The following is a 27,724-nucleotide window of genomic DNA, read 5'->3' on the forward strand; positions in this document are numbered from 1 at the left end:
GAAATTTTTTTTTGGGGGGGGGCAGTGCTCCCCCCTGCTGCACCCCACAGGCACATTTATTTATTTATTCATGTATTTATGTATTTAATATTGAATAAAACGGCATTCCATAGAACAGCGGCCTCCTCTTCTCTTCTCCGTCACCGTCTCCAGCGAGTCTAGCTCAACTCGTCCTCCAATCACAGTCGGCTTTTCTCACTAGCTTGTTAGGTTTACACTACGTTTTGTAGTCGGTTTAGAACGGAGGAAATTATGCTTTTATTCTGAAAGTACGGAGACGGAAGTCGTATTGTTTTTGGTGCTGGGGTCAAACTGATGTGAGACTTGTTAAAGCGGATTGTTTAACAGCAAAATGATGCTCAACATTGCGGAGACTGACATTTAGGGAGGTTTTAATAGTTAATGTTGCTGTTAGTTGATGGATTTGAGTTCAACGGCACAGAAATATGCAGCTTTGACAACTCCAATTCTTCCTGTGTGGAAGCTGATTGGCTGAATTAAACGTCGGCTCACCGTCTGCCAAGTATGTAAAATCTTTGTTTTATAGTATCAAAGCTGTTGTGTCTGTCAGTAAATATGTAGAATCAACTTTAATACAGATGCATCCAGTGTATTGGGGTTTATCTGTACCCACCACTGCAAGCAACGTTACAAAAAGTCAACACAAGCTAGCGAGCTAGCGTTAGTGAGTTTGTTAGCTTATTGGTTAGCCAGCGTTAGCTAACAGACTGGAATATTAATATAGCTAGCCTTAAATCAAGGGTTTTGTCAAAGAATATCATATTCATTACATTTTCTGCAATGTGTGAAACTAATTGTTCTAATCTGTGCGTTTGGCTTCCTGGGCTTTTGTTAGTTATCGTCATGGTTTACTTGTGCGTGGTTTTTATTGTTGGTTATGTTAGCATATAACGTTAACATTAAAGCCATTCTATTGTCCATTGGTTTTTCATCTACCGGTTAAGCTAACGTTAACCACTAAAACATTTTGTGTAGTGACGACCGGACATGCCGTAGAGTTGTATGCCTTGTTGCAACGTTTTATTCATTTGTTTTTAACAATAAGGCGTTAGGTAATTTAAAAAAAAAACTGAGCTATTGTTATTTGCAAGTTGTGCATTTGTAATTGCTCTCATTAGACATACCTGTCATTTAACGTTGCTATTTTTTAGTATTTTTTAGCAGTAGTAACGTATCCATACAAATCTATAATATGCTGTTACGTTAATTGGGTTGATAAAATAAATTATTTGATCATTTTTGTGCTTATTTCCAGCTTTCGACTTGCTAAAAGTGTGTGCCTGTATGTGTTTTGCAGGAAAACCAATTGAAGACGGAGTGCTGTCTCCTCTCTCACAGTGCAGCTGTGTATTTACAGGTGCAGCTCCGATATGACTAAGAGAAGCCCATCTCATCAGCTTGTCAAAAGGTACATTTGGATTTTATCATACTGTCTTTATACTTAAGAGTAGACAATTAAAAAATAGTAGTAAGTAATTTCTCACAACAAGAGAAGTTATTTGATTTGGTCATTAGCTTAGTTGCAGTTAAAGTCAGAGTTAAACCTGTGTGGTCTGGAACAAAGTCAACTGGTCCCATAGCTATGTCCTACATCACCTTAATGGTAATAGAGATCACTGAATTTGAAGTTTAACTTAAACCTACTGTACGCCTATTTAACTGAACTTTATGATCATAGAGTCTATTCTAATGACACGTTTTTGCAGACCAAGTATTTTTATCAACATATTTGTTAATCTCTCACCATGTATGTTCTCATTAAGACAACATTTGTTTTGGTGTCAGACAAATGTAATTACATTCAGAAGGTGTCACATCTGCCTTATTGCAATTTTGACTCCAGAAAGAGGCTTACTGATACTAACTTATAGGGCTGCCCCTTCCTAGTCGATAAGTCGACTAATCGTTTTTTTTTTTTTTTTAAAGTTGTTTTGGTCTTACGCTTGATTTATAGTTCTGAGTTGTCTCTATGCTGTAGGTACGTACTAAGGCTCTACCACACACTCCTCGCGCGCACACACGCACGGTTCTGCTGTCCTCTTAAAGAGATACGCTAGAACGCCGCAGACTCACCAGCGACAAGTATAAATTGTTACAACAGTGTAGGTCACTTACGTCAGGGCAAGTGGAAGAGAATTTTACTTGCTCCAACGGACAAGTTAAAAGTCATAAACAAGAAAATACTGTCTTTATGTTATGTACCACTCATTACTATGCTACTTAGTTAAATGAATACATTCAGAATACAGACTCGAAACGAATGTATTTTTCCTCACAATACGTCCGTTCTGTGATGCTTTGCCAGACCATCCTCCACAACGCTGCGGAGGAGGGTCTGGCTAGTCCACACAGCATTCCGGGATGGGAGAGAAACGTGCTCTGGTTTATTGGCATTTCTATAAACCAATCAAAATTGTCATGGGCGGTGCTAAGCGCTGCACGGAGCCCCGTTGCCGCTGGAAAATAGCCTCGGGAAGGAACTTGTTTTGGTGGAACGTGTATATTCAAAAGTTGTTTTAGTCGTGCAACAGAAAACTCAGATTGGACAGATAATCTAGCTAGCTGTCTGGATTTACCCTGCAGAGATCTGAGGAGCAGTGAACCATAGTCCTCAGAAATCCGTTGAGTTTAGAATGCCATCACAAAGGAAGCGTTAGGAAACGGAAATCCAGTCGAAAAAAAGGACATACGGAAAAAGGACGAAGAAAGAACCATATTTCAGCAATAGTTTCTCCCATTTGATATACCAAGTAAATATGACATATTGCACATTATATAACATCCAGTTATAATACAATTTAATATAAATAATAAAATACAGTACATTTACACTTTTTTTTTATTATTTATTTAAAAATGTCCAGTTATAATACAGTTTAATATAATATTCAATGTATTTCTGTTCAGGACAACCCTGACTATGTTAATGTCAAATTTCATTTGATTTTACTGTGAAAGTCAGCTCAACATTTAAACACATTCCCAATGTCATCTTATATCAACTGTCGTAAGAAAAATCGTATTTTGCATTATACACAATCAAAATGAATAAAAATGATTTGTTGAGGTGACAACATTACATATTGCTACTTAAATAAAATTCATAAATAAATTAATTAGTTATATGTTGACACTAAAAAACAAACCAAAGTAAATTATTGTCATTTTTTCCCTGACTTTTGTGTCTTGTTAAGTGAAAGGTAAATTTACTCAAAGTTAATGTCAAGCCCTGGTTAATGCTGGCTAAAAGTGAGCAGCTGATACCTGAATGTTTTGTACACTGCTCTTTGCTAAAGATAAATTAGCAGAGCTTAGGGAATCTGTGTATTTTGTAGGGGTGTAACGGTACACAAAAATCGCGGTTCGGTATGTACCTCGGTTTTGAAGTCACGGTTCGGTTCATTTTCAGTACACTAAGGGGAAAAAAATGCAAAACTCCCAACAAGTAAAGAAAAGAAGCAACAAAAATGTGCTTGTTGTTTATTATGAACTTTTGTAAATAATCAGTTTACAATTTTCCAGTTTTGAAAATTAATTTAGAAAGATCAAACAAATCATCTTTTTATGCCAAGGCAATTAGGCAAGCAAGGAGGTAGCCCATGTCCAATTTAAACAAACTTTTAAATGAATTGTAATAAATATAGGGGGGTATGACTTTCTGGCTGAAATGTACACAAGAAGAAATTTCATACCGGGTTCAATCACCTTGACCATGTGTTTTCAACAACTGAATATGGTCGGCTGCTATAAAAACACCAATGGCATTTGTTATTGCTTTAGCCCGATCTGAATTACCAGCAAAAGTCTGTTTAAATGCGGAGGGGAGCAGCATTTGCACGCTCATTTCCGCTTGTTTCCTCGTAGCAGTGATATTCACATTCGCGTGGTGCCGTTTCAAGTGAGTTAGAAAGTTTGACATGTTGCCAGAAACCTACCCGCTAACTCACTAATGAGCAATGTCGGCACACTACTTCCGTCTTATTCCCTTGTTTTTGTTCGTTGTTGTATTTCACCCGGAAACCGAGTGTTCCCAAACAGGAGACCTTAATGATAACCGAGGGTCTCTACATTGTCCATGACGCTAGCTAGCGAGAGGCTTGGAGAAGCGTACTGTGTGCAAAGTGTGTGTAAAGCGCTCAAAGTGCATGGCGGAGACTAAACAAAACCTCTGGTCCGCCACTTAATATGTTCGTGTGGGAACTCGGAATTGAAGTATGTTCCCCACGCAAAACAAGCCTAATCATTTCTGTTAAAGATTGCATTTGGTCTATTTTCATATTATACTGGCATATTAAGTGAAATGTACACACTGTATGGGACTGGGTATGGTAAAGGAGAGATGTGCTGCAAGACTAGTTGGCTGAGGTTTTGACAAAACGCAGTGGACGATATAAGTGTATAAATGTTATTATTTCATATTCATATTATTATAAACTTAAAGCTGACAATGTGTACTACCTTTTTTTCAAGGGCTTCATTCTCCTAAGCACCAATCTGCCTGTGTGCATTAGACAATGTTCAATTCAAGTTGAAATAGCACCGACGTGTATGTGGAACATGTATATTGTTTTGGATGGTCGAACAGCGTTTTTTTTCTAACAGAGGTACAGATGAACATTCCCATTCCGAAATGTGACAGGATGCTGAACCATCACTGCAGAAGGAACCCTGAGCTTCATGAGGAGCTGCAGATCCAGGCTGCAGTGGCAGCGGGGGATGTCTGCACCGTCAGGAGAATGCTGGAGCAAGGATACTCCCCTAAGATCCGCGATGCCAACGGCTGGACGCTGCTCCACTTCTCCGCCGCCAAAGGAAAAGAGAGATGTGTTCGAGTCTTTCTTGAGCATGGAGGTCAGAGGCTTTGTCTTTTTTTTTGTCTTACTGTTGAAGTTGCCATGGTAGGTCTTAACACTAGAGGTCAGTATTTTACTATAAAAGACAGCCTTTCATTCACCTCTCTGCAAGTTTAAAGTCATTCAAGTTGAAAAGTATAACGTGATGTCACACAGGTTCTTCATCTGGCAAGGAAACAGAACCATTATATTTACATACAGTCAGACAAATAGCCCTTAAAACACTTAAATATGGCTTACATCTACAGAAAATGTGATCTAAAATAATCTATCTTCTAAATCTATACACACATGATACTGTGAAAAGCATTTAAACTTACACAAAACATTAAAATGATGTTTGGTAATGGGTGATTTAATATCAACATTATTAACTCCAGAGATAATAATCAAATGCAGATTTTATTGATAGTTTATTTTGTCATGTCCCCATCAGACTGAAAAAAACAGCCACATTTATTGATAACTTTGTTACTAATGTTCTAAAGAAAACGTTGAAATCGGGAGTTCTGTCCTTGGATGTTGCTGATCGTTGTACAGGCTGGCCCCTGTACAATGATCAAAAAAATGTCTAAATTCTTGAAATGTCCTGGAAAATGACCTTTCGTGATAAGTCCTGCAATAACTACGATCTAAATAGTTAAACTAACACATATATTTGTCTTACAATGTGTTACATAACAAACTCCACATGTACAATATTTGCGTTTTCCTCACAAATGCCCAAACCAGAAGAACTGGAATAAGGAAAAAAAGTCAGTATCGCAGTCTACCCTCGGGGGGGCGTGGAGAGGCTTTCCAGTACTCTTTGTTTTTTGCTCTAAAGTCATGTAGCCTAATCCATGCCCATTGGAAATCGATACTAACAGTTAAAGGAGATTTGAAGGTTTTACACTGAGGAAATCATTTGCCTAATCATAATGTCTAACTGTGTCTAAACTCCGCTAGAGGGAACTGTACGTTAGGACAACTAGTGTGAACTGGTGAAGAGGTTCTTTGTGGCAGGTTAGAGTTCAGGTGGACTGTAGTCCTAGCTGATCACAGATCATATCCCCACAGCCTCAAAGCACAACTCCTGCTGTATTAAATTTCCTCTCATTTCCACTCTTCCCACTCTCCTCTGTGCAGCTGACCCCACAGTGAAGGACTTTATCGGTGGCTTCACAGCACTTCACTATGCCGCTATGCATGGCAGAGCGCGCATCGCCCGACTCATGCTGGAATCCGAGTTTCGCAGTGACATTATAAACGCAAAAAGCAACGATGGCTGGACGCCACTGCACGTGGCCGCCCACTACGGCCGCGACTCGTTTGTACGCCTCCTCCTCGAGTTCAGGGCCGAGGTGGACCCGCTGAGTGACAAAGGGACCACACCACTACAGTTGGCCATCATCCGTGAGCGCTCCAGCTGTGTACGGATCCTACTGGACCACAGTGCCAACATTGACATTCAAAACGGCTTCCTGTTGCGATACGCCGTCATCAAAGGCAATCACTCGTACTGCCGCATGTTCCTGCAGAGGGGAGCGGACACTAATCTCGGACGTCTTGAAGATGGCCAGACCCCCTTGCACCTGTCTGCCCTCAGGGACGATGTGCTGTGTGCCGAGATGCTCTACACGTACGGGGCTGATACCAACACCAGGAACTACGAGGGCCAGACACCGGTAGCTGTGTCTGTTAGCATGTCTGGGATCAGCCGGCCTTGTCTGGACTTCCTACAGGAAGTCACCAGTGAGTGTTACCCACACACTACCCTTCACACAAGCATGTCCTTCAGTGTTGCATATAGGATACCTGTTAAAAAAATTAAACAGCTAGTTAATGTTATGAATAACAGTTTGATTATTTTAATTGATTAGGCTAATAATAACAATCCTAATATATTTTACATCTGACCGACATTTAAAAACCCTAGAGGTATTAAATGTACTTGATAGAACCACAGAAAAGCAAAACAAATATTTGGCGTCATTACATGCTTAATTACTTCAGCTATAAATCCTTCAATAATTAGTCATCAAGTAGTTTTCTGCACTCAATTTGTTGATCAATTGACCAGTATCTTAGGGAATTGGTTTGGAACTTGAATAAGGGGGGAACATTTTTTTCCTCAGATGCTATTACATTAATTGATTTTGACAGCATTATTATCTGAAGTTCGGTTGACATGTATATGAGGATCAGTCAGTACATTTACATGCACATCAATATTCCACTATTGTTCCGAATATGACAATATTTATTATATAAGTTGAAGGAATGAAAAAGGGACGCTGTGTTCCCACGGTCCAAAAAGTCCGCCGCTGCTGGTAAACTTTGAAAAAATCCTGTTTTGCATGGCTACATGTAAACGGGAATATTAGTGGGATACTCACTTTCATAAGCCATGTAAACAGCTTAGTCGGAATATCTTCTTTTTCGGAATTAGGGCAATAACTGGAATATTATGTGCATGTAAACGTAATCAGTGTTAAAACATCTTTGGTATATCCATTCATCTTTGGTATATCCATTTATTCACATCGCTCTTGTTGACTAATACTTTGATTACTGATATTCTCCTTTTCACAATATTCCTTAGGTTTAAAGAGTGGCCACTGGTGCGCCATTCATGCAATTTTTGAAATTAATAATCTATAGATACAATTCAAATTCAATAGACAGGAAAAGAATAAAGCTTAAATATAGATATATAAATCTTGCCTTCTTGAGTATTGGCTGTTTTGCACTTATTTTACTTGAGTTGGACTTGCAAGATTTGGCTTAAAGCTTTAGTGTGTAACTTTTTGATATTAATGAACGTCCGTTACATTCAAGCCATTGCCAAATGAGTTGATACAAAGCTAATTAAGACTATCAGCTCCACACAACTCTCTCTGTATTTCTCAGTACGGCTTTGTTCAGAAGATTGTCGTCCGGTGACTTTCCTGTGCAGAAACTCGAGTGAAGATAATTGCCTCTTCTGAAGAGTCAATCATGTTTTTTTAATCCTCCGTGTCCTCCTTGGCTACTAGCAACTGCGTGAAGGAGGGGGGTGGGGCCCGATCATGGGAGGCTTGTATCATGTGGACACACCTCATGGGGGTGGCAGAAACTCACACTATAGCTTTAATCTACATCCTTTTTATATATATATATATATATATATATATATATATATATATATATATATATATTATACCCTTCACCATATCATAAGATCATCTCTCAATGCAGATCAAACCAGCTATTAGGCTAACTGAAATAAAACCATGCCAATCTCTAGGTATGGTGAAGGGTATGTGGTGATGTGGGGCTATTTTAATTCCAAAGGCCAAGGGAACTTTATCAGGATGTTATAGTATCCTGGCTCCATGAAATAACTGGCCTTTAAAAATAAAAAATCTGCCTGCCTCTATGGGAATTTAACATAGGGGTGTGTATACTTATACTTACCCCTGTATTTTAAGGAAGAACATTTATTTATTTACGATACAGTATTCATTCACAAAGAAAATGGTGTCCTTAAAGGTTGAATTTTTTTCAAAATTTTTTAATTAAGGCATTAAGATCAATTTCCAAAAGATGTTTTTTTTTATTCCTCTTTTTAGTCAACTTTAGCATAGGTGTGTAAACTTATGCAAGCCACTGTATATATAAACGTATTAAGGCATTATGACTTGCAGTATGGGTTCAGCTAGTCTTTAACCATGAAAATAAATCTGTGAAGGTGGATGGAGTGTAGAAAAGGATTCTGAGATTAGTGCAAAAAGTGAGAGCTTTTTTATTGTAAGTTGTAAGGAGGAAAAAGTAGAAAAATGTGAGAGTGAAAGAGGGTTGCTTTCCAGCACAAGGTTATAATGACTACTGTTCAGTCCCAGAACAATCCCAGGGTGGAGGAACAGGAGAGCACATTACCTGAAGCATTATGATTGAGAGGGAACAATGGCTGCATTCCTCCACTGCCCCCTGCACTTTGATATCAAAGCTATCAAAGAGCTGTGCACTGATTCAGACAAGCCCTTTCAGAGACTCCAAACCCTCAGTCAGATCACATATCTGCTGGGTTATTGATTACACCTCTACCATCCTGGATTAACTCATATGCCATGAAAGGCTTGTCCCACGCAGTATGAAAGGCACCCAGCCCTTTTCAACTGCTGCACACGTCACTGTTGCTCCCCATAGGTTTTCCTCTTGTCAAATACTGCAACATGTACAACTGTCCTCCTACAAAGGTTCCAACTTCAAGCAAAGCCAAAATCTTACCGCCATACAGATATGTCTATCACTTTAGACACACACATCTAGATTTGTGATCTTCAAAGTCCATGAGTCAATAAAAAAAATGCATCAACCTCCTGATGACTCTGGCGGCCTGTTGACCTGAGGCTAGTTTTTGCATTCATTGACTAACATGTCATTGAATCCAACACTATACTTAGTTAAAGTAAATTGATTGTATTAGTTAGCCTATATAATTCATATTCTTTGGCTGTATACTGAACAAAAGAACATTACTCTGTGCTGTCGGTACGGTTCATTACCTGGACGCTGGGACCATATGCTGCTTTGTCCCGATTTGATTCTTTCACGATACATGGGTACTGATTCGGTTTGTATTGCGATTTTTCATTTATTGCCATTCTAGAAGTACTGCAATTCGAAGTATTGCGATTTTAAATTTTTTTTTTGGAAACGGATATGATGTAGTCGCTGTCTGCGGTACCGTATAAACTGAAAATATTTCCGTCAATCATTGGTAAAAAATGGGGAAACTAATCATGATACATACGATTTTTGATTATTTTTTTTTTTCTCCAACCCCTATTACCTCATCATTTTTACGGTCTGTTTGGTAGGCGGGTAAAGTAACATTGTTGATTTTCTTTTATATTTACATAAACTTGAGATACAAGTTTGTACACTGACCATTAGGGGTGGGAATCACCAGAGGCCTCACGATACGATATCATCACGAAACTTATGTCACGATACGATATTGCGACTTTAAACATATTGTAATATTCTGCAATATATTGCAATGTATTACCTTTTTCCAACTTAAAACTTTTCCCAATTTCAAATTATGTCCCCAAAAGGAAACTTTGTCAACATCTGTTTTATCTAAAAAGATACATTTATCTGTTTGTTTATCTCACTTAAATTTAAATGCTGGAAAATGGGATTGTCAAGCAGACAAACTGACCAACACATATATAATAATAATAGATGGATACTTGGCGTCTGTGTCGATACAGTATTGCCAAGGAAAATATTGCGATACTATGCTGTATTGATTTTTTTCCCCCCACCCTTACTGACCATCTATAATCTTGTTCCATCTTTTCCTGCACTGTTTGGCTGTGTTGGTGTTTCACATCATGATCATGATAGCATGATCTGCTGCCAATACCCAAAAGTACCTGGAACTTGCATTTAATATCACCTCCTGAGCATGCCCCATTTATGGAAACAAAAACAGAACCTGTGACTTTAGATATTGTTCTACTTTGTTAACTTCCTGCAATGGAAAATGAATAATTGTAGCAACCCTCGTACTTGGGTTTTGTGGCCAACTAGGTGCATGGAGTTTGGTTTTATTCATACAATTCATAAAACAATAAACTCGTAACCCACATCTCAAGGGGCCAGCAGAATTACGTAACATTGAAGTTTTTTGGAGATTTGTGGCCCCTACAGTTTTACTGGGCACTCACGCCAAAAAAAGCAATCCGGCAATTTGCCACAGGGTTGTGCGGCGGGCGGAGTGTCAATGAAACAGCCCATTTGTGTGACGTCCTACTGTGTTCCTAAACCTCCCAACAAAACACAAGTAGACTGTATATTTCACAATTATTGTTTTCCGTCAGATCGTTTATAGCTTTCGATGTTTCTGACCACACTTGAAGGCATCTTTATTTCACAGGAGAGAAAGAAAAGAGACAAGCGAGACATAGCAAGTGCTTTGTTGTTGCAAGAAACATTCAGCTATTACACAAACTCCCAGGCGGATCAGTGCTTGTGTTTCGTTTTTTACCCTCATAGTGTTTTAAAACTTTCTTTTGGCAGCAATAGAGGCAGTGATGTTTCCTGTTTCCTGTATGGGACTCTCACACCGCCTCAAACCATAGCTCAAAACACAATGACAAGTCTGCTCTCCGGTTACATGATTGGCCACCGCTGCATGACGCGCGGTTGCGTTTCTCCAAAAGTTGAGTCAGTCCCCCCCCGCAGCCTAAACGCACTACCTCCATTCAAAATGAATGAAAGACCTGCGTTTTTGCTGGACCGTCGGATGGCCGACGCAGGCTGTCTGAACGTGGCCTTAGAGTGCAATTCACTTACCACCACTGCTGTCAATATGGTCAGCTGTTAATGTGCATTTGTTATGATCAAAAACTAGCGAGTCCACAACTTTGCTAACACAGCCAAACATTGAGCAGGTGCAACATAACAAGTCATAGCAAGCTAGCAAATATTACTTACTAGTCCAACAGCAAGATGGCCAGCTTGGCATCTGTCTTGCAGCCTTTTATTTCACAAAGCTCTCGTCAACGACTAAAAGCCAGTCCAAAATGTACTCTTGTCCAGGCGGCCTCTTGCTCGGTCTTTCTCCGTCAATGTCCTCCTTGCCTTTGCCATGATGTCCATAGCGGCTTCTTTACACTCGCCCGGCTCATCTGAGTGATCTGAGCTAACTAGTTTGCGGCAGCTACAGTTAGCGGTTAGCACAATCCACTTTAGCAACAAGGAAAGTTCACAGAAAATCAATGAGAGTCGGAGCAGAGCAGCCAGAGAACATAAAAGGGAAAACCAGTAATATCTACCGATATTTTCTTACTCTTTTTTTTTTTTTCTTTTTTTTTTTTTCAAGATTATTTTTTTTGGCATTTTAGGCCTTTATTTTTTATAGGACAGCTGAATACATGAAAGGGGAAAGAGAGGGTGAATGACATGCAGCAAAGAGCCGAACCCGCGGCCGTTTCGTCGAGGATTGAACCTCTATATATGGGCTTTACCAGGTGAGCTACCCAGGCGCCTTGATATTTTCTTTCAACTAACCCAAAAACCTCTAAATGTCTTTCGCGATATGTCGCAGCCTTTTCAGTGTGGTTGTTGCAGCAGTTGATATCGCGGTAAGGATTTAAAAAAAACAAACAAAAAAAACATGAAGTTTCACCAAAATCAGTGGTAGTGCCTTAAAGCGTGTTTCCTGTGGTGGGGGGGGGGAGGGGAGAAGAGTCTGTGGCAGAGGAGTCACTTTACCCACATCAGACGGATAACAAACCCACACATCACTTCCTGGAATCAATGGGATTCTTCCCACCTGTTTGCATACAGCTGATAACAGTGTGAATGCTAAGTGATTTGGGGTACTGATTAAAGCGTGTGGAAGGCGTTTAGAAAGCTATACAGCTGAAAGAGGAACATTTAAGCTTGATGATTGATGTACAACATTGGAGTGTTGAGATGGCATTCAATAACAGTGTCATTTTGATACTACCACTAGAATATGCCAAAGTCAGACTTTTTAAAATCCACACACATTGGCCTTTAATGCTTTTGCTCTTCCATATACAGCTGCAGGTGTAATTCCACTGTGTGATAACTGTTTTTGTTCCTCTTTCAGGACAACCTCGGACTCTACAAGACTTGTGTCGAATAAAAATCCGTCACTGCATTGGCCTTCAAAGCTTGAAATTGCTGGAGGATCTACCGATTGCAAAGGTTATGAAAGACTATTTAAAACACAAGTTTGACAATGTGTGAAGGCAACAACAATAGGAGGAGAGGGTGACTAAAACTCTCTGCTATCATTTATAAAGACTATGCAATCACTATGCTCTTTGTCTGGAAGGAATGTCCACAGGTCTGTTGTGTACATGCCGAAGGAAGGATAGTTAGTCCAGTTTGGTCGTCCAGAGTTTTCTGCCCGCTTTTCATTTCAGCCTTTTTACAGTTCGAACAGTGGCTGTAAAATGGAAATGGGCCCACCTCTTGAGCTAAGGTAATGGTTTATTTTGGAAAAAAGAAAACCTCATTTGACAGATAGCATTGTTACTACAGTTTGCATTATAAACATTTATGTTGTCACTGTAAACGTGCATGATTTTATCCTCGCTGCGTCTGATTGTCATCAAGTGCATACTTGCCAATGAGTCTTTTTATACTATTATAGGCTAAACTCAAACTCAAATTGCAGCAGTGATGATGATTTTCTTTCTGTCTCAAAAAGTGTTGAGCTACTTGACAAATGATAGCTTTAAAGAAACACTCGACAAGGTACACTCCCTGATTTTGTTTCATCACCCAGTAGTGACTCTACTTCCCATAATAGCCAGGTTCCAAACCTCTGATTCACTACCAACATCTCTAATTGTTCAGAGTTTTTAAGCAAATAGCACTCATGTTGTGCCCCTTGAGGGGTGGGGGGTCAACTTTTTCTCCAGTGCGTAAATGGGGCGTGCTTCAAAGAACCGAAGTCTTCGAATCCTTACAGTACATCTTGCTTGTTTAATGTAATGATTCTGTGATACTGTGTACAGATTAAACTAATCTGCACTCAGTATCACAGTATCAATCTAAACTAATCTGCACACATTTTAAAAATTGAGTTCTCAAATTACGTGATTCATATAAATCCATTATGGGGCATGTACTACACAACAGCCTTTTGTAGTCAGGGGTCACCAACAATGTATTCTTGAGCAAAACTGCCAGCAAGTCAGAAACACACACACACACACACACACACACACACACACACACACACACACACACACACACACACACAATGCTGAACCAGAACCATGCCAGGTAGGCAGATGTGTTATTATACAGCATCTAGGCCTCTGCCTGACTAACATTAAACCACCCAATAATATAAATTTGTCCGCTGTTTTTTATGAAAATAGTCTAATAGAAAAAAATAAATCAACATTCCACATCATCTCATTCAACATTCCACATTGTGACGATGGCCAGCTTTTAACCAGGACGTCACAAATTGAGTAGGGTCAAAAACTGTAACGTAACTTGTAACCTAGGGAAACTTTGACAATTCGCAAGCATGCCCATTAACGCGTTTGGGACATTTGTTCATTTGTCAGCCCCTTGCTGTCAACACGGGTACCCCTACAAAATTCGGAACCATGTACGTCAGACATCGTTCTGCTCCGAGTCTCTGTGCTCGAGCTACGATTTTTCAAAGTTCCGGAATAGGAATGGTCAGGGAAAATGTTTTCTTAAACTTGTCAAAGCTCTGATTTTGTAATATGTTGTTGCCACACCCAAATGGGGTGTTTACATCTTTGTTCAGACTCTCTAGCACCTAACATTGCTGGAAGCATAAATCCCCCCCACAGGGTCACAGTGACAAATGGGAACACTGCTGCCAAAACTAATACAATAATATGTTAATATAAAGAACATCAAATACAAATTGAAGCAATCCAAAAAACTTAGTTTAACAACAAAATAATTGCCAGAAATGATTTGCTGAAACGTATATATACTATTTACATTTTTGTAAATGGTAATCTTATGGTTACACAATGACAGGGCTTGTTAACAGTAGAATCTAGATACACTCTGTCAAAAAGGAGGGGGGGGGGGGCATCTGAAAGTTGGCTGGACATTGGGAGGGAACTGGAAGGCAGTCGACAGGCCTTCAGTTGGAAGGAATTTCTAGGTGGCTGCATCTGTATTAACAGATCATTTTCACTGTCTATTTTTGATGCGAACTCCGCACCTTACGCAGAAAAAATAGGCTCAAAGCCGAAACTCTAGAAGACTTGCTAGACTTGCTTCACTGCAGGGCTGCTTCGGCTGCTTTAACCTGTTAACATGGGCACCGAAATGAAAAGTAAGAGGTTCCAGGGTGCTACAGGTATCTGTCTTTAATAGCTGTAAATTTCACGTCATTCAGATGCAGAGAAACAGTGTTTTTTTTTAAAGGGAATAATTACCGAGGTCCGCATGTTAGCTCATAGCTGGCAATGGCTATGGAAATATATTGTAATATTTATATTTTACTGCTAAGAAGGGTATTTCGAAAGCCCTGTGCCCATTGACTACTATTTCCAACAGTTGACTGGTCAGAGCTAGCTAGCTAGCTAGAGAAAAGCAGTGTCACTTGTTGCAATTCTGCTTTGCTCAGGCAGTTAATCACGCGTCTGGCGTAAATTCAGTTTACCAGTTAAATTCTAAAATTAGTGGGGGCCCACCAGTTCAGAGCTGGGCTTAATCTGTATACTGTGAGATTGATAATATTCAGTCAAAATTATCAAGCTACAAAATGTCTTTCAAGCTCACTGCTGATGCTTTGGAATTTTCAAATATCCACAGTAAGCCGAGAGGACATTTTTAAGGGTTAAGGCTGCCACTGTGTGCTATAACAATATCAGAGAGTGTATCTTTAAAAATAATACACAGGATTAGATTTACTCAAACGTGTTTTTTCTGATATGCAAGAATAAGTAGCACAGATACATTGGTATTTTATAATGACACAAACAAGATTATAACCTGCAGTTGAAATGATTTTGGAACTTGATGGTTAGAAATATGTTGATACTGCCAGTTGAATAGTAAAAGTGTTCTGCAGTGATCAACTATAAATCATTTCATTTTTTACACTAAAAGTAGACGTACATTCAAGTTTGGAGTAAATGCACTGTGATAGAGTTATGTTCTGAAAGCCCCACATTTACTCACTAAAGCAGTTTTTGAGGAAATCATGAACAATAAGGTCTGTTTTGGATAACACTGACACAATCGCTAGAAGCTACAGTCAATGTAAATATGTTACATGTACAACAAATATTTTTGTAGAATTTATTTAAGCAATGATCTCTGGTATTCTTAATGTATTTAAAGTTTGGAAAGTATTGTGATCTGTTTGGTGTGAGTATTTTTAAGTTTCTGTGTGTCTGAGTTCAAGTACTTTGTTGTACAAGAATAATTTGGAATCAACGTTTGATTTTCATGGCAGAAATGTTGGGTGCTTTCTTAAAATTCATCATCTCTTGCAGGTAACTGTTGTGGAGATTATACTGTGAATTTTTAATTTTGACAATTCAAAATAAAATGTAGGATTTGGGATTTAAATAATGCCCATGCCACAGGAAATATTTTTTTTCGTTGTTTCTGCATGTGTTTTAAACTCATATTGACATTATGTGGCACTTAAAGTTGGTTTTCCTAAAATGTTGTATTCACAAATCCATTGTAACAATGTTCACCTGCAGTAACATGTCAGTGTTTGTCTGCAACTTTGCATTAGGACATTTTGTGAAAGGGGTGCATATTATGAACTGCATGCTCTATGCAGGTAAACTGAGATTAAAATGAATTTTTATTAATTTCTTTAAACAAGACTACAAACAGGCAGTGAATGGGCTACTATAGGAATATGAAAAGTGAGTGTGGAGGTCAGGGGAGTTGCATTGAATAGATTTTTTTTTTATAAACAACTAAGACCACAAACATACGCTTGTGTATCCGATTTTAGGGGCTGCATCCGTCAAAGTTTGCCTTTCTAAACTGAATACGGTGTAACAGATTGACAGGACCTGACCTATTTTAAAGGCTCCTCCAAATGCAACCTTCTTTTTTCCTGAATGTTATGGACACTGCCAGAGTGTTCTTTGTGTTCCTAAAGGCCCCTTTACACTGTGTCCCGAAAAAAACGTAAGTTGACAAAACTTGAAAGTTGAAAGAAGTTGTGTGTATCCTTGAGGTATAACAAACGTGTGGAGTGCATTTCCTCCCTCAGAAAACATTTGCTAAGTTGATTTTTCTTAAAAGTTTTGAACCCTGCATTGTTTACATCTCTATGTTTAATAGTTAACACTATTTCTTCTTTGCCTTTGTTGGCGCATTGCTTCGTTTCTTTAGCATTACTGCCACCTGTCGATCAGTGGAATAGTGTGAAACCTCTGGACTGTTAATCGCATTGACGGCTTGTGCTTGCATGTGTCCTTGTGTGCACAAGACAAATGAAGTGGGGACCAAAATCTGAATGCTTTGACATATTAACCAATCAGAATGCAGCGTGAAATGACACAGATAACACTGTCTGACACAACATCGCAAGTGCCCATAAGCATACGTACATACCCAGTGTTGGGCATGTTACTTCCAAAATGTAATGCATTATAGATCACTAGTTACGGTCATTTGAGAGTAATTGGTTATATTACAATATTACTGTCTCTGAATTGTAATACTTTACACTACTTTTGCATTACTGTAGAGATACTTTCACCAAAATAACAGCGGAAGTTTGACTTGGGAGATAGCTCCTCTTTATCCACTTTAATACATCATAGATTATTCTTAATATTTTGTATAATATGAATATGCAAAGTAACTAAAGCTATAAAAATAGAGAAGTAAAATGTACAATAAGCAACTAGGAGAAAATGAAAATACTCCATTAAAAGTACCTTACTGAAGTACGGCATAGTTACTTTCCACGGCTGATAAAATGCAATGATGCTGTCCGCGCTGACGTACGGTCACCTGTTGGGACACAGATGTTGTCCGTACCGTCTCTGGTTCTGGCTCTGACCACGGAAACAGTAATGGGACAACTCGCTTCAACGCAGCATAATAACTCCTGAAAATAATGTCCATCTCGCAAATGTATCTGTCTCTGTAGTCATCTCAACCATTGAATATAGCAACAGGAAATAATATGGCTTTTTTTATTCCTCTGAAGAACTGGGAAATGTTTCTTCTTTGTGTTGGTGAATTCTTAAAAAAAAGAAAACACCACTAAATGTTGCGTTAAAATGCGTTGTAACTTGCGTTACTGAGATTGTAACGGATATATTACCAACATTTTATTAGTAATGCTTTATATTACTGCGTTACAGCAAAAAGGAATACATTACTGTAATTGCGTTACTTTTGTAACGCGCCACTCCCAACACTGTACATACCACTTTAGCAAGTTAATATCTAATTCATTCATTCATTAATTCAATTTTATTTATAGTTTAAAATTATAACGAGTTATCTCAAAGAGTAGAGTAGGTCTAGACCACACTATAATTAACAAAGACCCAACAATTCCAGTAATTCCACCAAGAGCAAGCATTTAGTGCGACAATGGTGAGGAAAAACTCCCTTTTAGGCAGAAACCTCGAGTGGTGAGGAAAACTTCCTTTTAGGGAGAAACCTCGGACAGACCCAGGCTCTTGGTAGGCAGTGTCTGACGGTGCCGGTTGGGGGTGTGATGAACAGTGGCAATTATAGTCACAAAGATAATGGAGCAATGACTAGAAATAGTAGTTGTAGTTTATGGCGTAGCAGGGCACTGCAATGCGTAACAAGACGTAGAAGGGCACTGCAGGGCGTGGAGCAGGACCACGGCGATAGCTGCAACCATGATTTAGGTGCCACCCTAATCCAAGGAAAACTGCAGGGCGAAAAAACAAGGATTCTGCGAAATAAGCTCCTTAGAGCTAAATTAGTAACAAACATTTATGGGACATCATATATATGCGGGTATATGCAGATTTCTGCGCAAAATATGCGGGGCTTGCATGATTTCATAATCCCCGCATTTTCGTTGCAAAAAAGTCACATATATCTTAGCAGAAAGTTGAAAAATGTTGCGTTTACACAAGTGCAACCATTTTCCCCTGTTGCCATGGGAACGTTAGTAAGTGACGTAATTACACAACGTGAACATCATCGAAAAGCTGCAAACCCCGCGATGAAGCCATGATGAAACCGCTATTTTTGCAAGTTCCCGCAATTTTTGCAAGTTCCCGCAATTTCGTTGCATAAAATTGCATAAATATCCCGCATATTTCATCGCATGTTTTAAGAAAACGTGCCACGTAACAAGGATTTTTGCCCGCAAGAATCACAAAAAAACTCTGCCTTTTTCTGGAAGGACTGATTTACCAGTTGATTGGGTCCAGTTGGTCATCATTTGCCAGCAGTTGAAATATGATATTAAGTTGTCAATCATTACAGATTTGGAAGGTTACACATATATAGTTTACCTCTGGTATGAACTACTGTCAGCCATTTGAACACTAAACTTTTATTTGGATAACTCATCTACATTATTTTGCTCTTTGTGAGGGTAGTGTCTCTTGGTACAACCCAGTAGTCTTCAGAATGACAGACTTTTGTAGGCTGTATCCTCTAAAAGAGGCAGTCGCTGTGATGGGTATTTACTTTCACTAATTTAAGAATGTGAGTTTTGTAATTTTGCATATGGCCAGGGTTTTTGATTGTTGGTCCTGAAGTAGTTTTACTGATGTTTTCAATCTAATTAATTTTACTTTTAGTGCTAATTCGTTCTGAATAGCAAAATGGATGCAGCCCTCCCGTTTGACTCACCAATCATTTTGATAATGCAGTATTCCCAGATGTGAGTGTAAATAAACACTGAAGGTTATTAAGTGTTAATCATGCCAGAATATTCACCACATTTCAGTTCTGTTTCATGTTCCATACTGTCAGTCTTTCTGTACCTGATTCTGGATTTGATACAAGGCCATTTTGCAGCAGCAGTTTTGTATTGCGTGTGAAAGACTCACACATTGACTGCCTTTTCCATTCGGTTCCTCAGCAGACTTTGGTCGTCGACATCAGGGAAACACTTCATACATGTTTTATGTGGCTATCAAATGGCTGTAAGTCTTCCACACCATTTAACTACTGAATATACAGAATATGCAGATTTTCAAACGTAAAAAGCAAAATGTATGAATAAACTAAAGTTAATGTTTTGAGACTGCTGTTTTTTGTTTCTTTTGTGTTTGATTGATTTACTTTTTAACTTGTGTACTCATTTTAGATCAAAATATGGGGTTTATACAGGAGATCATTCAATACTATTTACACAACAGCTCATTCCTATTAATATTAATAACACTGCATTCGCCAAGTTTTAAATTAAATAAAAATGGCCGTCAATAAATAAAAAGAGCATGCTTTTTATCAGATTATTTAAAAAGGTAAATATATACACCCTGTTTCACTCTGGCCAGCAAAGGGGCTGCAGCATTGACAGCTAATAGACAAAAGTAGAGCTGGGAAAATGTATATTTTATTTAACTGTCTGTAAAGGTGCTGTACTCAATATTCAGAACATTAATATAGCAGCAAACATATTTGCTATGTAAAGATATAGTGGAGTAATGGCATCCTGAGCAGAGAATGAAGTCACACTCCCTCCGTGTGTGTTGTGACCTGAGTTTTTCTGTTCTTTGGTTTGAAAGCCAGATCGGCTGCACATGCATGCGAGTGCCTTGTGCATCAGTATCAGACGCCGAGGGTCGTGATAAAGAGTCGGTTCCAAGTATAGCACCTTTTAAAGATTATAACTTCAGTAACTGAGCGCCTAGTCTCGCATTGCCAGACCTATCTCCACAGTGCTGTGGAGTAAGGTCTGGCTACACCACAGATACATTCCAGGATAGGAGAAAAAAACGCTCTGGGTTGTTTGCATTTCTTTAAACCAATCACAATCGTCTTGGGTGGCAGAATAGTCTCGGGAAGGAACTTGTTTTGTTGGAACATATGCACCCCCCAAAAGAAAACGCCATATACAATAATAATACACAGTATAGAAATGTGAACAAAATTATTTAGATTAGCTGGATACATGGTTAAACCTAATTTGCTCTTACCAGTGTATCACACATGTACTTTGTCCACAGCAATCCCACCAATCGGCCCCAAAACGTCACAGTTCGTGAGGAAATGCCGCAAACATCATTCCAAAAATCATTCCCTGAAAGAACCAAGCAGGCCATCCAAATTTTCTTCAAAACCTGGCATTTTCAGCGTGTAGCTTGCTAGCTCGAAGTTTGTTGTTTCCCAAAAGGAACAGAGTTTTAGAAAGGCAACACACAGAGCAGAAGGCGAGGGACATCCGGCGGCGACAAATGTGAGGCATTTATCCTGGAAATGTACTGTCGTTGATCCAGAATACTGAGGCCTTGACAACCCACAACGCATAACACTGTTCCCCAACAAAGGTACTAAAAAGGATTTATACTTGATGCAGGGGGTTAATGATAGGCCCTCTGTAAATACCTACGGCATAGGTTTTGATTTATAGTTAAGTGTCATATTCAGCTATTGATATTACAACACTGGACAGATGTATTGTACATGATCAGGCTTTAATTATATTCCCCACAGCAATAGTTGACATTCTTACTTTGTGATACAGAGTGGCGATGCGAAGGTCTGCCTTTTTCATTTCTGAATTGTTTCATTCACTGTGATGTATACAATAATGGTGAGCTAAGCTGAGTTTTGCAGGTTTGAAGATGGCTTCATTAAATATGTGTTACTGAGCTTCAATTGGGTTGATGTTGTCTTCAATAACAAAAGTCTCTACTTACTGTATGTCAGACATTTGGAGCAGAAAACACAGGAAGGCCTAGTTGACCAGCAAAAATCTCCACATGGTTTCTCCATACCTGCCAACATTGGACTGTGAAAAAGAGGGAAATTGTTTGGGGTATTGGTTGGAATGGCCACGTCCTCATATAACCCTACACCACAAAATAATACAATAAACACAATGATGTAAACAAAACAAATTTAAATTAGCCTTAAATCCATAGAAATCCAAAATACACAATAATGTCTTTGTGACTTTATGACCATTCAAGACACCTCTCACGAGGAACAAGCAAGCCTCCAGGAACAGAGCCAGGCTTTGATGCAAACATGGACATAGCGGCCAACGGTGGAATTGCAGCGTCACCATTGCCCTCTGGCCCAGAAAGGATTTTTCCATAGACTTTACATGGCGAAAGACACGTCTAATATATCAGTGGATAGAATTTTTTGAGGTACATCAACTTACCAGTCCACACATTTGAATAGACCTAATTTAAATCATTATGTTTTAAAAGTTGTAACATGCACTAATAGCTGAATCCGGAGTTATTTAACTAGGCATAATGAACCATAATGAACTATAATGAACGTGAGCAGACCCAGCTGAGCCGCCCTGCGCTGCAGGCTCAAATGACGGTTCTCGAGTCCCTGTAGCTGTAATAATGGATATAATGGCTGTAATTCATCATTTGTATTATCTGCAGTGTTGGGCAAGTTATTTCCAAAATGTAATACATTATAGATTACTAGTTACTGTCAATTAAGAGTAATTAACTATATTACAATATTACTGTCTCTGAATTGGAATGCTTTACACTACTTTTGAGTTACTTTCACCAAAATAACAGCGGAAGTATGACTTGGGAGGTAGCTTGTGAATTTCACCACAGGATCAATAAAGTCTCATTTTTATCCACTTTAATAGCCTACATCATAATTTATTCATAATAGTTTGTATTATTGATTTGAATCTGCAAAGTAGGCTAACTAAAACTACAAAGTAACTACAAAGTAAAGTTTAGGCTTACAATAGGCCTACTTGACTCTAAATTGTAGTAGAGTAGAAGTATAAAAATAAAAATACTCAATTAAAAGTACCGTAAAATTGTATTTAAGTACAGTATAGTTACTTTCCACCGCTAATAAAATGTAATGCTATTACCAGCCTAAACGTTAATTCCCGTCATTTTTATATCTGTCAGCTGCTTGGACACACTGAAATGTTGGGTTAAAATGCGTTGTAACTCGCGATTGTAACGGGTATAGTATTACTGAAATTTTATTAGTATTGCGTTATATTACTTTGTTACAGAAAAAAGGAATACATTACTGTAATTGCGTTACTTTTGTAACGCCTTACTCCCAACACTGATTATTTTGTAATACATCCAAGGGTGTGTAGTGATAAGTGGATGTCATCCCAACCACTAGGTGGCTGTAGTGGCAACCTACCATGGTACCATGTAATGTTACTTACAAGACCGAGCTGAATATAAACTTATTTAATAATTCACGGTGACAGCATACACATTCAGCAGCATGGCTTCAATCACTTCCTCTACTTCACTACTGGCACACTTATATACTGATCAGTTAGCTATGCCAACAGTGGCACAGGAGTCATGGAAAGTGTGAAGCTGCCTGACCCTCTGACTTGGACTGGAAATGTCGACTGTGAATGGCCAACGTTTAAACAGCAATTCATGCTGTACCTGCAAGTTCTTGGGCTGGATAGCAAACTGGACGCGCGGAAGATTGCACTGCTCCTTACCTTCGCGGGACCTCAAGCTGTGGAGGTATTCAACACGTTTGTGTTCGTCAGCGCGGATGATAAGGAAAAGTTCGACAAAGTTGTGGAGAAGTTTGATGGACACTGTTCACCAAAGAAAAACGAAACGTTCGAACAGTATGTGTTTCGCTCGTGCACACAATTGCATGCGGAGAGCTTTGCGCTTTTGTCACAGACTTGAAATTGAAAGCTAGAACGGGCAACTTTGGAGAGCTTCAAGATTCATTAATTTGCGATCAAATTGTGTTCGGAATTAATGACAAAAAAGTGAGAGAGCGGTTGCTACGAGACTTGGAACTTACCTTGGCTGGAGCTTTGAAAATATGCCAAGCTAGTGAATTAGCCCTGCAACATGCAAAGACTTTTGGGAATGCTACAAAGCATTGCACCAAAACAATGTCCAGCATATTGTTAAAATCTGTAGCAAATGTAGAGGGAAGAATCACTTTGCTAAGCAATGCTTTTCCAAAGGGAAACAGAGTGGAGGAGATTGTGTCCATACCGTAGAAGAAACTGACCTTGCTGATTCATTTTTCGTAGGGATGGTAGCGCAGTATGATATACAACAAAAAGAGACTGAACAGTCAATGTGCGATGTGAATAGTGTTCAGCAGGATGAGTGGATGGTGCCATTAGAAATAAATGGAGCTGTCATTCCTCTCAGACTGGACACAGGATCAAAGGCCAATTTAATCAGTGAGATTGACATCAAAGCCATGAAAATGAAACCACGCCTCCATCCCAATTCAGTTAAGCTTATCAAATCAGCAAATCAACACAAAAGGCTCCTGCAGACTAAAGGTGAGACATAAAGGGAAGGAACATCATCTCAAGTTTGTAGTTGTTCCAGATGGGCATGATTCCCTACTAGGTGACAAAGCATGTGTAAAGTTAGGCCTAATTAGGAGCAGTGTTAGGAGTAACGCGCTACAAAGTAACGTTACTGTAATTCCACTACTTTTAGCGGTAACTAAATATTTTTTTTCATCAAGTAACACAATTACAACTAGAACTGCAAGCAGTTATGACAGGGTCCAAGCCTCCCCGGCGCAAGTCCCCCCTGGCGCAAGTCGCCCCGATGGCACGCGGAGCTCACCAAAGCAGAGCCCGCGAAAAGAGAACCCAAAGCACAACAGCGGCGAAGCAAAAGTCAGGAAATTTAACTTAGTGTCTTAGTAACTCCAAAGTCTGTAGTGAAATGCAATAGCAAATTTCCCATTCATTGAGTAAAAGGCCAAAACGCTTCTACCTCCATTATAGCGCCCCCTAATGGCCGATCCTCACCAAATTTAGTAAAGAGCCTCGGAGTGGAATGTTTTGTGGGACATTTGCTCTGATACCTCTTAATTTGGCCGAGATATGCTAAAGTTCGTGTTTCGTAGCTAGCTACGAAATTTAGTTTGGTCGTAAATTGCACATAGTTTTACGTAGCAAAATTCTTTTGATAACTTTTGGTCAGGTCGGTCTGGAGATGCTACCTACCAGGTTTCGTGCACGGCCTAGGATGAGTTTGAAAAGGTTGGTTTTGCGCATTACGCGATATTGTGAAAAAAAAAAACTTCTTAGTGGAAATGGGCCTGGCTTATATCATCACATTCAGCTCGATTCAACGAACAGGTGGATGTAAGGTTTTCTAATATGCGATGTGTAATGTGGGAGTTATAGGCAAAAACAAGTTTGACGACATTATAGCGCCACCTAGTGCTCCTTATGTGTAATTTTTGGTATGTTAGGTCCATGAACCATTGTACATCTACACTGTACATTTGAAGTTGCTCACATTAGTGTAAATGGTGAATCCAAACCTGGGTCCCATAGGCCACGCCCACTTTGACGAATCAGTACCCCACTGTAGGCGTGGCCTCAATAGTGGCCCTAGATTATACCCTCAAAATTTAGTAAAAATTGGATGAGCCGTTCATGAGATATAAACTTTTTGTACTTGTAGCGCCCCCTAGTGGCCAATTTTCGTTAAATTAGTTTTGGAGGCCCAGAGGGTCAAGGCAAACAAGAATCTAGAGTTTGGCTTTGATAGCATTCATTTTGGCCGAAATATGGCAAAGTTTGTGTTTTCATAGCTAGCTACACAAATTTGTTTGTGCGTAATTTGTGCAATTTTCATCCGATAAAAATTCTTTTGATAACATTTTGTCAGGTCGGTCTGGAGATGCTACCTACCAAGTATCGTGCATAAAAATATAGGTGGAAATTGCCTATATCAGGAGATTCAGCTGAGTTCAGGGAACATGTGGATATGTGTATTTTTTATGTGCAATGTACGGTTTGGGAGTTAAAAGGCCAAACATGTTTTTTCTGCTATAGCGCCACCTATTGGTGGAAGTGGCTGCATTTTTGTGTCCGAGGTCCTTGCAGGGATCTGGACCAGTCCTGAAAATGGCTGCGTTGCCTTGCAAACGCGGTTCCCAGCCCCCTCGGGCTTGGACCCCTAATTACTGAAATTTAAATGAGTTTGTTACTCGCATTACTCTCTTTTGTGAAAAATGAACGCTTGCAGACAAGAAGACAGATAGGCCTAGTTGCTTCTGATCTAACGTCGCAGGACCTTATGGTGGCGCAATGATACACCAATTGAACAATGACCATTAAACCACAGCTTGGCCGATCGTGCGGACAGAATGAGCTTTCTCTCCTGGAAGTATAGACATTGTAAAATAATAACCAAGGAGGCAGTTTATCATTTAGTCTTCTTTACTGAACTCCTGATGAATGTAACAAGTGAGCAGTGACACACACCTTTTGGGTGCTACCGTATATGTCACAGTATATGCGCAGGCACATTTTAACTACCGTATATATATATCACAGTATATGCGCAGACTTTTCGCTCGTCGAAATTAAAGACAAAAATGTAGTGGTGAATTGTCAATTATGTGCAGGTGTAAAGAACCTATCCACATATAAGAGTAGCAATTCAAATCTTATGAAGCACCTGTTGAAGCAACACGCTTCGACAAAGCTAGTAGCGAAAGACCCCAGCCCTACAGATGCTGAAGGCGCCACTCCATGCAAACAACCAAAGCTAGATTTTACACGGACTGCAGTGCAGCCGATAAGCCAGGCAGAGCTGAATAAATTGATTGCTATGTATGTTGGACTTGTACTATTGCTTGATTTGAAGGCCTGTTGCCCTGTTGATTACAATAAATAGGTCTAAAAATTATGCTTATTGTGTTTGACTGCTCAGTAATAAAAGTAACTTAAAAGTTACTTTCCCTAGTAACTAATTCATTTTGATATACAGTAATTGGTAAAGTAATTCAATTAATTTTAAAAGAAGTAACTAGTAACTGTAACTAATTACTAATTTTCAGTAACTTGCCCAACACTGGTTAGGAGGGTGTACTGCATCAACAATGGTATTGCCCAGAACAGTGTAGAGTCTATAGTGAATCAGTATCCCGACATCTTCAAGGGGTTTGGTGTCTTACCATTCACCTATAAGATACAGTTGAAAGATGATGCACAGCCCGTCGTACATGCTCCCAGGCGGGTTCCAGCGCCACTGCGAGAAAAGCTGAAGCAAGAACTGGACAGAATGACGTCATTGGGAGTTATAAAGAAAGTTGGTGTGTGTCAAAAAGCAGAATGGAGACTTGGGTGTGTGTATGGATCCAAAAGATCTGAATTGAAACAATGTGATGTGGCTAGCAGCTAGAAATGGGAAGGTTTCTCAACAAGAGGACAGAAATTGCGTAGCATTGCACGTAAGGCACATTGTGTGGGCTGGGTTTCCAGGTAGTACCACGACATAACCTACAGTCTGGACATATCACAGAAACTGTGAAAGACCCGTTTGAGTCATGTCACTTGAAATTGGGAGATTAGCAGGAGAAATTAAGAATTGGGAGCAGGGCAGGAGATATGGTTAAAAGTAGAGAGACTCCCATGTAAATCGGGAGTGTTGGCAGGTATGTATAGATATAACGCAGAAGTATAAATCAAGCTTAATGCTGGAGTTGCGACCTGTGTGGTTTTTGGGTGTGTGTGATTTATTACATATTGAAATACCAAATCAAATATACTGATATTTTGGGACTATTTGAGTAGGATTTGGAAGATAATCTGACAATACTGTCTTCTTCCTGTGTGGAAACTAAGTATCATCAGATAATAATCACCACCAAGCCTGTTCAGGTCATTCCGCTCACTCTGGCACAGTGCCAGGGTGTTATCTTTCAGAGGATAGCATTGAACATGCGTGTGCCTGCTTAGCTTAGAGGGGCTGTAAGATTTTTAATTCATGCATATTTGATTGGTCACCCTGCCCCCCACCAAATAATAAAATATACAAGTAACAGGACAATCTAAAAATGGCACTTTGTTAGACATCTCCCCTGAACTCTGTATCATTTTACAAAAGGCATTTTCCCTTTTCTTTCTTTATTTCCCCTTTCTTTTTTCCCTTTCGGAATGCCGTCTTAAAAGGTGGTTTCTGCTTTCGCCTCCATTTGTTTTCAGCAGGACTCATTCAAACACTATACTGAGCTGAGGTGACCCAATAGTGGCTGTGATATACTTCTGTCTTACTTTACCAAACATAGGGTGCTATCGTTGAACAGATCGCTGGTAGCATTACATGATAAAACAATGCCATCCCTCTGTGGGCCAGCAAGCCTTCAGACTGTAGGAACAATAGCAGCTTTGTCAGGAGTCTCTACAGCTTTGTGTG

General features: G+C 39.3%; 1 protein-coding gene and 1 long non-coding RNA gene across 4 annotated transcripts; one reads left to right on the top strand and one right to left on the bottom strand.

The window, feature by feature from the left end:
* The first annotated feature begins 254 nt into the window (after nt 1–254).
* On the top strand, nt 255–13,416 carry asb7 (ankyrin repeat and SOCS box containing 7). 3 transcript variants are annotated; one of them, XM_031292698.2, is made up of 5 exons: nt 255–523; nt 1,319–1,429; nt 4,661–4,872; nt 6,003–6,608; nt 12,490–13,416. In XM_031292698.2, exons 2-5 carry the CDS (start codon nt 1,392–1,394, stop codon nt 12,627–12,629), a joined length of 996 nt encoding a protein of 331 aa, XP_031148558.1. In that variant the 5' UTR covers nt 255–523; nt 1,319–1,391; the 3' UTR covers nt 12,630–13,416. The 3 variants fall into 3 exon arrangements, with proteins under 3 accessions (XP_031148558.1, XP_031148559.1, XP_031148560.1); XM_031292699.2 differs by lacking the exon at nt 255–523 and having other exon boundaries at nt 4,624–4,872; XM_031292700.2 differs by lacking the exons at nt 255–523; nt 1,319–1,429 and adding an exon at nt 3,147–3,542 and having other exon boundaries at nt 3,949–4,872.
* LOC116045179 lies at nt 13,313–13,620 on the bottom strand. The gene is made up of 2 exons (XR_004103872.2): nt 13,448–13,620; nt 13,313–13,416 (listed from the first exon to the last, which is right to left on the bottom strand). It is a non-coding gene; the product is annotated as an uncharacterized LOC116045179 (long non-coding RNA).
* Between the last annotated feature and the right edge of the window lie 14,104 nt (nt 13,621–27,724).

The sequence above is a fragment of the Sander lucioperca genome, chromosome 3, assembly GCF_008315115.2.
Source record: "Sander lucioperca isolate FBNREF2018 chromosome 3, SLUC_FBN_1.2, whole genome shotgun sequence".
Lineage (NCBI taxonomy): Eukaryota > Metazoa > Chordata > Actinopteri > Perciformes > Percidae > Sander > Sander lucioperca.

Excerpts from the sequence above, each read along its gene's own strand:
- asb7 (XM_031292698.2), top strand. The coding sequence starts at position 1,392 with ATGACTAAGAGAAGCCCATCTCATCAGCTTGTCAAAAG. Across the intron at positions 4,873-6,002 it reads AGTCTTTCTTGAGCATGGAG|CTGACCCCACAGTGAAGGAC; the intron begins GTCAGAGGCTTT and ends TCCTCTGTGCAG. Across the intron at positions 6,609-12,489 it reads CTTCCTACAGGAAGTCACCA|GACAACCTCGGACTCTACAA; the intron begins GTGAGTGTTACC and ends TTCCTCTTTCAG.